General features: G+C 33.3%; 1 protein-coding gene across 1 annotated transcript in view; it reads right to left on the reverse strand.

The window, feature by feature from the left end:
• The window catches only part of LOC148954306 (nucleoprotein TPR-like), a 101,232-nt gene extending 84,552 nt beyond the window's left edge, over positions 1–16,680 (reverse strand). The window contains exons 1-5 of the mRNA XM_089086235.1: positions 16,662–16,680; positions 12,835–13,572; positions 9,738–9,945; positions 5,592–5,833; positions 1,716–1,875 (exon numbers count right to left, since the gene is read on the reverse strand). Coding sequence (XP_088942361.1) covers positions 1,716–1,875; positions 5,592–5,833; positions 9,738–9,945; positions 12,835–13,571 — 1,347 coding nt within the window. The 5' untranslated portion in view covers position 13,572; positions 16,662–16,680. The remainder of the gene's footprint in view (positions 1–1,715; positions 1,876–5,591; positions 5,834–9,737; positions 9,946–12,834; positions 13,573–16,661) is intronic.

Below are 16,680 nucleotides of genomic sequence, written 5' to 3' on the forward strand. Positions count from 1 at the left end.
CTTGTCTACCCGTGAAAAGATCTGATTCCGCTTATGTTTCTATCTGCAGAAACTTTTCTGGAGCACTCGCACCTTGGTCCAGGTTTTTATAATGGGTGAGATAGGGAAAGATCATACTGGATAATTATATAAACTGTGCTCCAAGCACACCAATTGAATAGCCATATACTTCGTTTAAAATTTTAGGTGAACTTTGTAGAAAGAAAGCAATTTTTAATGTTGCTTATATAGTGTATTAGGATCCACTTTAGTTAACTATAGCTGAACTACAGTCAATTTCAAGTGTTTTACTTTCTCTAGTCAGAGCTAATCACCCTTGAACTCCAAATGACTTTTTATAATTCATGTCACTGACAAGATTCTGCATGCACTTACTTAAAGATGTCGGTAATTTAGTGAATGGTTTCTAGAATTTTTGACAAAGGCGATCTTAAGGCATACAAAAAGGACTCCATTTAATTCATTCTGCCGATTTTTTGAATCATATAACGTTAAAGACAGCAATAATACATAATGACAATCACTTGAGAATAATTTGTGTTTTCTTCTGTAACCTAAGTAAGCAAAGACTGTAAACTATCTAAGTGGCCCTAGAGCAATGAAGCGGGTTGCACGAAGCCATGAAGCTGGTTGTACGAAGCCATGAAGGAGCTGCTTATAAGCATATATTCAGATTTCTTAGAAAAGAGGCCTGTTGGTAATCTTGAAGCATCTTGCATTACTGACAAAGAAGCTAACTTTCGACATTCTGACCCTTCCAGAACTACAGGTTGGTTTGACTGTTGTCAAGTCGAAAGCAGTCAACTACAGTAGTGCAGGGTCTGAACAACAACACCACTTGTTCACACTTTTTTATCATCAGCTCTTAAATTGTGCTCCACAGAATTTACCACCTTCTTCCATTCAATACCTAGATCAGGCAAGACTGGTCTTTGATTGGTTTGGCTTATTTTTCGTTTAGCCACTTCTCTGGTTCGATTTAGTTTACTTCAAAAGGTCAGTTTTTCTTCTTTTTATATATATGTATAGCCTACAAATATTTTTTCCCTCCTTTTTTGAGAGATGAAGACGGCTTAGTGGAGGTTTTAATTGCTCCGATATATGTGCTTGGTCCTTTGATTATTTTTTTTTTTACTGGCTGAAAATTACCCTCCTTTGGTTGCTTAATCATAAGTTTTTGTTGAATTTAGAGAGATGAGACGGCTTAGTGGAGGTTTTAATTGCTCCGATATATGTACTTGGTCCTTTGATTTTTTTTCACTCGCTGAAAATCACCCTTCTTTGGTTGCTTAATCATTTGTTTTTGTTGAATTTAGAAAGATGAGACGGCTTAGTGGATGTTTTAATTGCTCCGATATATGTGCTTGGTCCTTTGATTTTTTTTTTTTTCACTGGGCTGAAAATCACCCTCCTTTGGTTGCTTAATCATGTTTTTGTTGAATTTAGAAAGATGCTCCGATATATGTGCTTGGTCCTTTGATATTTTTTTTTTCATTGGGCTGAAAATCACCCTTCTTTGGTTGCTTAATCATATTTTTTGTTGAATTTATTATAAAAGTTGGGAAACAAGAAAATTCTTTATAGGGTCCATAGGACTTCGAAGTTGCGTCTCTTATTCAATTATATTTTTGCACTAGGACATTAGCATAAAAGTAGCTACTCTATCGAGAGATTTCCCTTGTTCCCCTGATAGCTTAGAGTAAAAAATGAGCTACCTTCTGTCTTAGATCTTCATTTTCTTCCCTTTCTTTTTGTAACTCAAAAGCTTGTTGTTTTATAAGTGGAATTTTTTCTTCAACATCTACAAGTACTTTCTGTAAATGATCCTTTTCCATCTCCAGTCGAGCATATTTTTCAGAGAGGGTGTTGTAATCACTAAAAAAAAGTAGTAAAGATAATTTTTTTTTGCCTCATTAGTTTCAACGGAAATAGAGCCATAAGTAACTTAGAAAAATTTGGATGCCCGAGAAATCCCAGAAAACGGCAGGCCTACCTCCTACTGGCGGACATAACCAATGACTTGCCAACGAAAACAATGTAAATAAAGTCAAAACTGAAAAAAACAAACAATGGTAATAGGAACAAAAAAACACAGGTTGGTGTCAACCCTGTTTGTAAATAAAGTAAAATGATAAATTTTACTATACACTCATAAATTTCAACTGGAAAAGCCTGAAAAATTTGGATGCCCCTAAAAATCTCAGAAACCAGTACTCCTACTGGAGGACATAAGACTTACCAACGAAAAAAATGTTAGTGGAATCAAAGCAAGAAAAAAAAAAAAAAAAAAAAAAAAAAAAAAAAAAAAAAAAACTCAGCTTGGTAGTAACCCTGTTTGTAAAAAAAGTAAAATGAAAAATATTATTTCAGTTTCATTAACTTTAATGTAAAAGCACTCCAACTAACTTATAAAATTTGTATGCCCGAGAAATCCCAGTAAAGAGTACCGTCTAATAGAGAACATAAGACTTGCCAACAAGAAAAAAAGTTAGTAGAGTCAAAACTAAAAAAATATACAATGATAACAGCAATAATAAACTCAACTTGGTGACAACTCTATTTGTAAATCAAGTAAAATGATAAAATATACTTCAAATTCATTAATTTCAGCTTAAAAAGTACCCCAACTAACCTAAAAAGTTAAAGGCCCAAAACATTTCAGGAAACAATTTTGCCTACTAGAGAAAATAGGTCCGGTCATCGAAAATTACTGGTAGAGTCATCAATGAAAAAAAAAAATCAATAAGGTGATGACAAACCCATTTATAGAGAAAATCCATAGTTTTGGGGATCCCAGTCATTTTGCCCTAACAATAAAAAGGAGATGGCAGGGTTTTCATTCAGCTTTGCTTTTAATGCAACTTTCAATGCTAGAATTGTCTGTTTTAATCAACCAGTATTGGTTGAACTTTTTGTTTCAAGTTTTCGATTTTTGTGATGAGTGAGTGTAGTTCTTTTGTAACAATATAATTTAATTGCTTAATACATTATGATAAACACAACTTTTAATGCTGAATTTTGAATTGAAATTAAAATTTGTCAAGATTTTGAGCTTTTTTGTGTTTTCAAAAACTGAAATTTAAGTAAATGGGTAATTTCTGTCAATAAAAATGTTTATGCCAAATTCAAAAATATAATTGAGATTTGTTATTAATAATTTGTATGCCTTTTTTTTAAAATTTTGGTCTTGAATTTTCTTTCTTCGAAAATAAAGTTTTCTTTTTTTATTGTATTTGTTAATACAAACTTAATCGCTAACTGATTGTTATGTTATTTGATTAATAATAATTGTTCAGTACTCTTGAAATTTTTGAGACTCAGTGCTTGAAGTTTTCTTTTTCGAATGTCTGTTTTGTTTAAAAAAATTGATTTAATTATGAACAAATTTACATCAACAAAACATTTTAAGCTGACCTCAGAAAATACAATTGAAAATTTTTTAATACTTTTGGGAATATTTTTTAAGACTTCTCTTTCGTTGGCATTTAATGGATACATTGCTTATTTCTAAATAACTATTCCCTATCCCTATTTGATTGTTATGTAATTTTACAGTAATCATTCTGAATAACTTAAATTTTTATATATATCTTTTTTTTAGTTTTTTTAACTCAGAACTTGAAGGTTTCATTTTTTAGGATAAACAATTTTTTTTACCTTTTCAAAGTATAAAATTGAATTGTACAAAAATTTTCATTAGTACAACATTTTAAGCTGAATTTGAAAGATGCAATTGAAATTTCTCATTACTTTTGAAACTTCTTGAATGTAAAAGGATCCTTTTTTCGAGACATGGGTTGTTTTGACTTTTACAACAAAAATTTTTAATTGCTATTTGATTGCCATGTTATTTAATCGAAACAACCTTTCAATGCTTTTGAAACTTCTTTAATTTCTAGGTTTTCTTTTACTAGTTACTTTGTTACTTAGAATAGTTTTTTTTTCCAGATTTCAAGTCCTCTCGTTGACTAAACTAACCCAAACCTCATTTTTGTAAAATGAGATTGAATAGTACAGAAAATTTCCACAAAGACAATATTTTAAGGTGAACTCAAAAGTGCAATGAAATTTATATTTTTTTTTTTAAGTTTTCTTCGTTCGGTATAAAGGGGTGTTTTGACTAACTTCAAATATAAAATTTCAATTATTTCGGAAATTCCTCCAAATGCAACTTTAAATACTAAATTTGGGCAATTGGATTTTGCCTGTAATAATTTACCAATACTTTTTTAGTCTTTTTATTTATAAATTTTTCTTTTATAATAAATGACTGTTTTTGCTTCTATTTAAAAATTGTTCTTTTTCTGCTCAATTCAAATCCAATTAGAATCTGTCTGTAATAATTCGTCAGTACTTTTTGAAACTTTTTTATTTTTATCCATTAAATACATTTTTTTTTTACTTAAAAAAACAACAAACGATTTAATTCTATTTGCCACACAATTAATTCAAGTTCATAAGCAAATGTGCCTAGTGACACAAAAAAGTTCAGACGAAGAAAAGTTTCAATTTTTCCCAAATTTATTTTAGACCCTTTTATTAATATACAAGACTTAAACCTTTAGGCTACTTTGAAAAATGATAAATGAAGAATATGGCGTACATTAGCCAATAGGCATGAATAACCACTTGTTGTGAGATTTAAATTATATTTAATTTAAAACTGATACACAAAAAAAGAAGTGATACACTGTTACACACTAGACACAAAAAAAAATTCTGGCAAATATAAATAACACGATTTCCTTACCAAATAGCTAATAACACATCTAATAGTTAGCTGATAAATTATCTAATTGAATAATTAACAAATTAGCTAATAACAATAACAAATTATCAACAAAAAATAATTTGCCATTATTCAGACTTAGAGTTTAAAACTCTCATAAACTACCAACATTCATTAGGCACTATAGCATTGGATATATCGGTAATATTTTGTTTTGCAGCAGGAATCAATTCTGACGGTAGTTAATATTATATCTAGATTTATACTAGTATATATCCGGTTTTGTTTATAGCTATTATTATTATTATAATAATAATTTTAATAATGTTAATATTATATCTAGATTTATACTAGTATATATCCGGTTTTTTGTATAGTTATTATTATATTATGTTTCAGAAAGAGTATTGAATGGGGAGGGGGGAGGAAAATTCACAGTTTTTTCAATTACTCTGCCAGGCTAAAGATGAACATACCTTTTATTCTGCACCTGTTAATGCTGATCCTAATGCACCTCAATGCATCTTTTCATGCTGATTCCAAATATACTAGTTGCTGCTCTCACAAATACACTAATATTCATTTCTTACTATCTGATTTCTGGCACATGCGATACATATACCAAACTACCTAAGAGCACTCCCAGAAAGTCTTGAAAAACTTTAGGGTTCTATTGGTGATCATCAATTAGAGAGCCGGTGAAAAGGCTGCATGACAGTAGCTGAAACACAGCCTAAAATCTTGAAGCTGAAGAACATCTGCTACACTAGAAGCCCTTCAGAAAAAAATTTCTTAGGACATTCTCAGCATAAACATTCATAAACTACCAATCCCAACTCCCAACCTTGATGAAAAGACTTACGTGTACATTCTAGTAACAGTGATTCCAGATTGAAAGAAAGAAGCTCCTTTAGGTGTAAGCTCGGAGATATCAGCAGCGGTTGAGGTTTTCTGTTCCAGCAGTTCATTGGCATGTTGTAGCTCTTCTTCAAGTTTGGAAATCGTAGTCTGGAGGTTCTCTACATCTTCAGCATGGCCTAGTTTTTCTTCCTCCAGTTGCGTTTCATAATCTCCACACGATTCAACAGCCTTTTTAAGAGTTTCCTACAAATAAAACATTTAGACACCATAAACAATAGCTTTTTATCTGAAAATAAGGGTATATCGTACAACATCTAGTTGAACAAAATAGCAAATATAGGGTTTAGTAGCCCTTTGTCTGAACAGCTTTTCAGGAGATACAACGACACTGAAGATTAAAAAAATTTCATATGGAGAAACTGAAACCTTGTAATTTCCTAGTCTGTAGTTGTGGAGATAGTGCAGACATTTGAATGTTTTGTTGGGAGGAGACGGGGTGTTAGGAGCAAACATAGACCAAAAAACTGTTTTCCTTAGTCAGTCTGAAGCTTACAGCCTGAAGTCACTGGGACAAGGGGAGCCTGATTTTTTTTTTTTTTAATTTGGTTGGGGGCACATATCCTTAAAAATGGGCCAAAATAATTTTTACAATTGGATTGAACCATCATGATCCCATGAACCTGGGAAAAGATTCAAATGAGTTCTTGAACCTGGCATAAGATGCAAAGACGTAGTAATTACAGACAATACTTGGGATTATATTAGTTCTGACATGGACATTATTGTGCAATCTCTTGCTATTTCAATTTTCCACTTCTGACGTCACATTAAGGAAGAGCGTATATTATTCATAAGTCTTAGCAATTTATCAACAGATATAACTATGGTGTGGCTCAGGCGTTGTTCTTAAGCAAAGACATAACACAAACACAAAAAGACCACCAATAGACATAATCAATTTACAACTAAATATGTAGGCTAGATAACGTTGGAAAGAAAAGATTGATGTTCAAAAATTCTATGATTTCTCTCTTAATGAATCAACAGGCCATTCCCCATATAAATCCTTCCTACTTAGAGAACACAGCTTTCTGGCAAAAGTCTACGGGCTATTGAATTAATTGCCTGCATGTACTAGCAATAATTTATTTACAACCCGCTAAGAAAAAATACAGCAGAGCAACAAAAAAAAAAAAAAAATAGAAACAAATCATTAAAAAAGGAAAATCTTACAAAACATTACAATAAACAAGTACATTTGTGGCATTGTGAGAAGATACTATACTAGGTACTGAGGGGTACTTTGTCAGGAAGCTCTGTAAGTTTTAAACCGATACCGGGGGTACACAAACAGATATGAGATTTCGGTTTCTAGATCATGGAGGTAGATATAATAAAAATAAGAAAAACGAAAATAATATGATCGAATATCTTCGTTATGAATAATGGGTTAAATTCCCGAAAGAGTCAAAACAGAGTTGTCAGTAAAAATGAATATAATTTAGCCAAAAAAATTTTTGTATTATATCTGCCTCGGTTGGCTACAATTTTGGAATACCAACAAATATTCTTCTTCTTTTTTAATCAGCGACGACGTGAGTCCGGAGAGCATATAATGATTCATTAATAATTATTCCTAAAAATCGAAAAGGAAAAATCAACAGTAAAAAGAAGAATTTTTAGACCAGAGAAGTCGTATTATGACAATTAAATAAAAGATATTTGCGCTTTGATAGGTTAAGAGACATCCCAATCTTTCGAAATTCGGAGGCAACAATCGAAACAGAGAGAAAGCCTCTTTTTAGTCCTTTTAATCAAAAGTAGATCATCTGTCTGCATAAGTCAGACAAGATATATTTACTGAATCAAAAATAAAAGTAGAAGGAAAGAAGATAGGACACACGAAATACAAAATTTTTAATAGTCGGGAAAAAGGCAGCTCCTTGCCGGACTCCTTGAAGAACTGGAATTTTGATTTCAAAACCCTCCTATCGGTTTAAGTCTATAAAAAAGAACCTGAATAATAATATCTAGATTAGAATATAGTCAAAATAGTGACGACGCAGAATTTGGATCAACGGTACGCGATTAAATTTTGTGTTATACCAGGCAAGAATGGTGCAGATACGCTTAAGATGCTTCATCAAGCCTACGGGGAGGGCGTGATGTTCTACAACCGAACTTTCCAGTGGCACAAGAGGTTTCGGATGGGGAAGGAGTTCGTTGACGACAACAAGCGCTCAAGGTGCCCTTCAACGACCAAAACTGACGATACGATGGAAAATGCGCAAAAGCTTTAAATAGTGATCGGCGATTGGGTGTTTGGATATTAGCTGATATGAGTAATGTGCCAAAATGCATAAAACAATTTATGCAAAAATGGTCCCCCAAAGTGCTCACCGATAAAATGAAGAGTCAGCGTGTCACGACCTGCTTGAACGTCACGAAACCAATCCCGACTTCTTAGACAGAGTCACCACAAGTTACGAAACATGAGATTATGAATAAGATCCCGAATCCACACGGCAGAGCAGCGAGTGGCACACAAACAGGCCTCCTCGATAAAAAAAAGGGCGAATCCGCAAATCTTGGTTAAAGGTCATGCTCGTCGTGTTTTTTGACACCAAGGGTTTAGTTCATCACGAGTTTTATCCCGAGAAAAGACTGTTAATAGCCGGTGAAGTGCTAGAACGGTTAAGGGACAGGTTCGACGATCCCGAAAAGAAAATTTTGACAATTGGATCTTGCACCACGGTAATGCACCGAGTCACGCTGGGCTCATTGTTTGCGAATTGTTAGTGAAAATGGGTGTCGTTATACTTCCCCAGCCGCCATAAGTTTGTATTTGGCCCCACCAAACTTCTTTTTATTTTCAAGAATCAAGAGATGGCTCAAACGATATCACCATGAGACGGTGGAAGGGGTAAAAGACGCTTCGACTACCTGTCTACAAGAGATCCTTGTTGATGCCTTCCAGGAGACCTATGAAGGGTGGGTAGAACGTTGGAAGAAAAGCAATGCCTCGGAAGGACAGCATTTTCAAAAATATACTCATTTGCAAGCTTATGTTAAATAAATGATTTTTTTTACAACGAAATTACCGGAGCATCTGAGACATCGGGTTAGGAGAACAGTACTTTAGCACTAACTCATTTGTAAGTTTATGTTCAATAAAATGATTTTTTACGACAAAATTACCGTAAAATTTTGGGACAGATGCTGTATACCCTAACTGATAAGTTCCAGGCTACAGGTTTCTAAAACATAAAATCAAAAAGATTGTAAAAATTTTCAGAAAACTGACCAGCTTCAAATTCAATATCGAACTCAAAGTTTTGATATTCGAATTTGAGTATCGATACTGTGACACTCAAAACCCAATACTAAACTAAAATGCCGTGCAGGCAGGCAAAAAATTCAATTAAAGGTGCGAGGTTTTTTCCTCTTCGTAAATGAATATTTCCAAAGTCATAGTTTCTGTAAGTCTAGCCTGTTTTATGTCACGGTAGGGGAATTGAGTTGAAACGCCCAGGTAAGTTTTGTTGAGAGTGGGGGGGGGGGGCGACTTACAATTGCTCACGTTTTATCTATGCATCTCTGCTTGCTAGCATAAATGGCAAAGGTGGCCCGAAATCTCAAAATTTTAGCTATTATTGTTTTAGCTTGTCCCCTCCTCCGACTAAATTCTCAGGTGCCTCTCCTCTCCTAAAAATGCCAAAATTATCACTGATCTGGTTACGTTACAACTATACTATCAATTTTTGAAATTCCTCCGACTCTAACTTCACTTAACACCCAAATACTGAGTTTCAATAGGAATATCTTATAAAGAAAACAGAGTGGGGATGACTGAAAAAACCCTTTTCAAAAACTAAAGGTTCGATTTTTAATTACTTCATTCATTTATTTATTACCAACAACGGCATGTCAGGTTTTGTGGGTGTGTGTGCGTGTGGGAGGAGGGAAATACTCATACAATAAATTACACAATGAAAATTAATATACATAAAACAGAGCCCAGTCTAAAAATTAAAAAAGACAGCTTAATGAAAGAGCCGTTACTACAAAATATAAACTAGAACAAAATAAAATAAAAAAACGGAAATATAATAAACACTAAGCTTTTAAATAAGAGAAGAAAACTCACCTGGAGTTGTTTGCATTTCTCAACAGCTTGTTCAGCTGCTTTTTCAGCAAGTTGTTCGTGTTCTTTGTACATCTCTGTCATTTTCTTTTGAGCAATTAATTCATTCCTCAGTCCAGATTTAACCTGATTGTCAACATCAGCAAATGAACGAATACGGTCACTCAATTCATCAATTGACTTTAACTGGTCATCACATGTTTCCTTTAGCCTAAAATAGTTGAAAATGAAGTTTTTTTATAGTACTTGCAGAGATAATGACATCTTATTTTACATAAATTAGTCTGTCGGTAAGATGGAACTAGGAAATACATACTCTTGCCAAAGACTGTCCTATTTGGCCAACCGTCTAGTCCTAAACAGAAAGCAGGTCGTCCTCGGTTGGGGTAGGAGAATGTCGTAAGGAAGGATTTAAGGAAATGGAGTTTCCTGGGAGGGTGTAAAGAGGGAGGCTCAATAGACTGGGATGGAGGAGGAGCGTGTATAGCTGTGTTGGCCTCAGGCGGCTTGATGCTGTGGTGAGTTAGTAGTAGTAGTAATGGATAATCTGAAAACTATGATGTTGTGTTGTAAAATTTGTAGGAGAATAGTTTCCTGCGTTAGAAAAAACCAAATGAGTCAGTCAGTTGTGGGATGTTTACAGGAGAGCACAATTTTTATTTTCCTAAAGGCAAGTGAGTGTATCTCATTAGAAATTGGATAAAGTCAATATATTTCACTAAATAGTGACGATTGTTATGTGTTGTTTGTTAAGCGGACACTGTTTACTCTTATAATATGTGGATTGAGCTGTAACTTCCGAAAAAAACTGGGGAGGACAGAATAAGGGTACTTAGGAGGAAGGGGGGGAGGATTTCTTTCGCTTCTCACGAAAGAGAGTGCAACGTTTTCTTTATTTTCATACCTCATTTTTGACTGGCTCTTTCTTAATCTAATCTCTGCGGTTTTGGCACAAAATGTTGAAATTAGTCTGGATTGATGAATATGACAATATAGTTTGGAAAGCTAAAGGCTATACGATTTTTGTCTCTGTTCAAACCGATTGGTTTCCATTTATCTTTGAACCAGAACCTACAGTGTATGAGTGGTGAGGTTTCTGAATCTATGCCGGAAAGGACTATTTATAATTGTTCCACCATCCTTTCGATTCTTTAAGGCATATTTCTTCAAGATCGGTCTTACTGTATTCGTTCTTACTCCCCAATTTGTTTTTTGGCAAATTCCCCCAGTGTATAATTTCCTCTGACAAGTTCACCCCCTGGAAACTAACCCTCCCCATGGAAAGTTCCCCCGTGAAAAAAAAAGCAGAAAATTCGTCTTTCCACCCTAAAATATATGCATGCTTCTCAATAACAAATACTATGCATAAACAATGGGCAATTTTTATAACTTAAAGACCTTTTCCAGGAGCTTTGGGGGGGGGGGAGGTTATGCTATATCCAAAGGCATAGTTATGGGCCTTTGAACTATGATGAACAAAATGGCTATCTTTAAATTTTAATCGGACGACTTTGGTAAAAAGGGGTGGGAGATGGGCCTAGTTGCCCTCCATTCTTTTTGGTCATTTAAAAAAGACACTAGAACTTTTAATTTACGTTCGAATGAGACCTCTCACGATATTCTAGGACCACTGAGTCGATACGATCACCCTTGGTGAAACAAAAAAAAAAATTAATTAATCCGCATCCATGATCTTTCTTCGGGGGAAAAAATACAAAATTCCAAATTTTAAAAAAGAGAAGCTTGAAACCTGTACAATAGGGTTCTCTGATACGCTGAATCTGAGGAAATGATTGTCATTAAGATTCTATTACTTTTAAGGGGTGTTTCCTCTTTTTCGAAAATAGGGTAAATTTTCTCAGGCTCGTAACCTTTGATGAGTAAGACTAAACTTAAATATTCGAAATCAGCATAAAAATCCAATCCTTTTGATATATCTGTTGGTATCAAAATTCCATTTTTTAGAGTTCCAGTTACTATTGAGCTGGGTTGCTCCTTATTTTGTTACCAGGGTTGCTTTGTTACCACGAACTGTTTGATCACTGTGAAAGTTTCAAGCATTTGACAGTTTTTGAGCCTAGTACAAACAATCCTTCATAAGCTATATCATTCTTAAAGTTTCAAGCATTTGACGGCTTTTAAGCATAGCATTTGAACCTAGTACACAAACGATATTTTTGAAATTTTCATTGTGAAAATTTCAAGTGTTTGACAGCTTCACTGTTATGGTAAACACTGAAAAAATTATCTGTGAGCCAAGAGAGGGAGCAACAATCAGTCTAAGCAACAAAACGACAATTATACCAAGGTAGTCTTCAACAATGGGGCTTTGACACTTTTCACTCATGGGGGTGCGGTTCATTTACTTCTGCAGCATTTGAGGCCATGAGGATACAAGAAATCCAATCCCATGTCATCACTACAAGTAATGTATAAGTAAGAATAGGCTTCTTGAGAATACTAAAGGATAGAAAGTTGGGACTACAGATCAACAATAAATTTATTCAAATCTACATGAAAAACTTTTGTCTGAAAGTTTTCATTATTAGATTTGCGCTAAATTGTCATCAGTAGTCTTTACTAAAAACACAAAGGACATAAAAAAACACAGTTTTTGGCCCCTAGAACCATTCTAAATCTATTCACATCTGAAAAGAAGCATTTTTTAAGATTTTTCTTTTGATTGTTTAAAAATTAAAAATTTTTGAGGCTGTACCATATTTCCTTCTGTGTTGTCAAGCTGAACAAATTACCGAAACCAATCAGTTTAATCTGATAACGCTTTTGTCCATTAAAACTTGAACATTCATGTTTCATTTTTACAAATGGAATGAAACTTCATTTCATCACATGCACGGATTCATTTTCACTATCTTAACAACTTTTAATAAGCCAGAAAAATACTATTTTAGAAACCTCTGTAATATCAATTGAATCAAAGAGTATGGGTAGACTAACTTACAAGAGTGGAAATTGGCGCTAGTGATAGCAAAAAAAACATCGACGTTATATGGCTTTGATTTTGTTTGTCAAAACTAGTGCCAGTTTCCACTCTTGTAAGTTATCCATCCTCTTTGACTCAAATCATAAAAGCAAATACCTTACAACTGCATCCTCTTTTAGCCTCAAGTCTTCCTTGGTTCTATCCAGTTCATCTTTCAATCTAAGAATCTCAGCTGAACTATCTTTTGAACGCATTAATAGCTTCACATTTTTCTCTTCTACTTCATTTTCCAATTCAATCACCTGTTTCTCCAACAGAGAGATTTTATAGTTAATCTGTTCTTCTCGTACTTTCAAAGTACGTTCTTTACTTACTATTTCTTCTTCTTTTTCCTTAAGTTCCCATTTTTCTTTCTGGCTACATAATAGTTGTTCATTAATAACTTTTAACTGTTTCTGTAATGAACTAACTTCGTTTTCTCGTCTGGAGAGCATTTCCTTAAAACTTTCTTTTTCTGAATTTAGCAGAGTTACCTGTGACACCATACTGGAACATTTCATTTCCAAATTTGTTATATTATTCTGAAATTCCAAACTTTCTACTTCTCTGACTTTTAATTTTTCAGCAGTTTCCTTTAAATTCCTTTCAGCATCTTTGAATTCTTCTCTCAGGTTTGCTATATCTTCTTCATATTTTTTCTGTTTTTCATGGTTCTCTTTTGTCAAGTGCTGATTATTGGCTTTTACTTGCTCAATTTCATTTTGTTTGTTTTCCAATAACAAATTTTCATGCTCTAAATACTTTTCAAATTTTGTCAAAATAGTTTTATTTACTGCCTCTAGCTCAGACTTGGTAAACACCTGGCTCAGTCGCTTAAACTCTATATCTTCCATTCTGAAATAAAATCAAAACGTCTAGTTAAAATCCAACTTTTTAATGTGCAAGTCCAAACCAAAACATAAGAAAATAATGATAATGAAAATAAGTATGACCTATGGGGGAATGTTTCAAGGAACTGTTCTTGTTTACAGGCCAAAGAACCTTTAGTGGAATAGTAAAGTGCGATATTGTATGTTTATTTCATGATGAATAATTATTATCTTACTACAGTAGGAAAAGAACAAATTGAACAACAGTGTGGACAAGATCAGGTCTAGAAAGGGGGAGGATCTTGCATACATAGATGCTTAAAATTAAAGTTAGAGGTCAAATGGATCAAAACCATAGCACACTTTCTAGCATAGGTGCAAACAGTCCGTATCAATGGGGGAAAGGGGATATGGTCAGATGATTGTTCCGGAGAAGAGGGGTCATTTGAACCAATTTGGAGGGGCGGAAGAAGGTCCTCAACTTATGTGAAAGAATGCCATATGTAGCTATTAGTGTTTACATGCCCAACCTATCAACCTTTAAGGTTGACATTAAAGTATTTTTAATGGGTTGAGAAGGGGCCGGGGGGGAGGGGGGGGGGGTAGGACCCTCTCAATCCTCTTCTCTTTATGCTGCAGTTTAACTGGTCTTCATTGAAAGAATTTTTAAGTACAACAGATATAGCCAAATGGTAATTAGAAGCATTTATTTATCAGATGCCATTCAAAATGCTCGAAATGAAGATTTGGACATTTAAAGCAACTTCTAATAATAAAACCAAGTGATTATTAATGCATTATGAATAAAAACAATCTTATTGCATTTCTCTAATGTTGCAGCCTTTTAAATAAGAGAATGGAGAACAAAACTGGGTTTTAATATAGAGTGGTTGATTAAGAGAGGGGCAGTAGCTCCCCTCTCAGAGAGAATCATTCTTGTCCATTTTATTTGTCATCTTTAAATCGTTTTTAATATCTTATTAATTTAAAAAAAAAACAGTTTTTCTGAGGGAAGTAAAGAGCGAAGTTGAAACTTTAAACGGACAAAAATTATTACTTCACAGCCTATTTAATACACATAAATAAAAATAGTACAAATAAACCAACTAATTTTGTTTCCCTATGCTTTTAGGATTATACAAAACTAGCGCTTTACTGAAAACACAAAATAATATAGGACTATGGTACAGTAAAAGCACACCAATGAAGAACACTTTTTATAGAATCAAAATATTATCAATCCCTTTTAAGATAAAGCAACAATCCATTTTAGGATTTTCTTTATTATTTTACGTTTAATTTGGTGTCACTTCTGCACAATGGCTCAGTCCAATGACTGGCTCTCGTTTTGTTTCTTAAAAGGAAATGTCATGATCAGTTTATAGTTTGTACACAAGCTCGAAGTAAGGCCATATTGATAGTATTAGGACTATAGACTAGCTTTAGAATTTGCATCATAGCTTGAAATTCACTCTTGTATGAGAGAAATAATCGGATTTCCAGAGTTCATATTATGTCTTATTTGATCTTCATTTCAAGTGATACTAGAGCAAATTTCTTACAATTTAAGACTGTATATTACCCACTATTGGCACTATTGGTAGCTGGTGAGAGCAAAATGCTGCTTGATAAATCAATCCAATATTTATGTATGCTGTTCAATGACTCTGCAGTTATTAAAAAATATTTAGTTTTATGCTTATGTTTTTAAGATAATTTGAATTGTATACTGAAAGTTACTAATGTCGAAACTGGTGTAAGACTATGAAAAGTTTTATAGATTCGTTTAGTGTTGTCAAGATACATATTCATTTTTGACTTTTAAATCAATAATCCTGTTTTTTATACTTTACTTTTGTGTTTTCAGTAAAGTGCTAGTTTTGTATAATCTCAAGAGCATAGAGAAACATAATTAGTTGGTTTATTTGTACTAGTTATATTAATATGTATTAAATAGGCTCTGAAATAATATTTTTTGTCCGTTTTAAGTTTCAACTTTGCTCTTTACGGCCCTCGTAATAACTTTGTTTTTTTAAATTAATCTTTGTTCGTTTTTGATTAAAATTTAATGCAGAAACAACGCTGCCGTGATCTTTTTTATTTATACGGAATAATGTATGTTCATTTTAACTTTTAATGTCACTTCTTAGTTTCAGTTGAAAATATTCACAAATATGACCTATGATTCAAGTCAACATACCACTCGATGCCTATTTTTTAGGTTTCTTCCAAATATAATAATTGTTTTTGGCGCAAATTAAATTTTAAACCCTTATGAAGAAAAGCTGTAACCACTTTGCATCCTATGTACCATCCTACCTTTCTTTCCCTACTCATAGTTTTTCCATTTTTCTTTCCTTTCTCAGCTTATCAAAAACTTGCATTTCCCCCTTAAATCAAAGCACACCATATTTCTAGTATTCGCCAAAACAATTAATGAATAACAGAAAAGCCCTTCTAGTAAATATGGACAAAGTAGTTCACATTTAGACGTTTAACAATTAGCACTGAAAATATTTCCTAGAATGCAAAATTTCACATGCCACATAAGAACACCAAATTTACAACAATTCTTCATTCATATTTTGAACTAGCTCATATTCACTAAGTATATAAATGATTTTTAACAAAAAATGGCAAGTCTGTTATTATTTTCCTCAGGTTGTGAATGAAAAATATTTATATTGAAAGCTTGTTCTATTCAAAAATTTGATTATATTTTCTAAGGCAGCCACTGATGCCATAAAGAATTGCCCCTTCTCTCTCTGAAGAAATAAAATTTCAAACAAAATATCATTCAAAACGTTGAATATAATTATATATCACGAATATTCTAATGAAGGGAGTGTGCTGGAGAAGCAGGCTTGCCACCCCTAGTGATTTATCACTATTTCTAGGGATTTTTTATGTTGCCTGGTGATTTTTTCTATCTAGTTATTATCGTTCTATAACTAGTGATTTTTAACTAAATCTCGTAATTTCTCACGATATAGCGCGTAGATTCATGATTCAATTGAATAAATCATACAACAAGCTAACTAATAAAAAAAACCACAAAATAGCGATTCACTACAGTTCCTAATATGTTCCAGATTAGCATTTATGCAAATATACCGCGTTTGAAAGCACGTGG

Source organism: Artemia sp. Qi Xiang Cuo, chromosome 3, assembly GCF_049724085.1.
Source record: "Artemia sp. Qi Xiang Cuo chromosome 3, ASM4972408v1, whole genome shotgun sequence".
In the NCBI taxonomy this organism is placed as follows: domain Eukaryota; kingdom Metazoa; phylum Arthropoda; class Branchiopoda; order Anostraca; family Artemiidae; genus Artemia; species Artemia sp. Qi Xiang Cuo.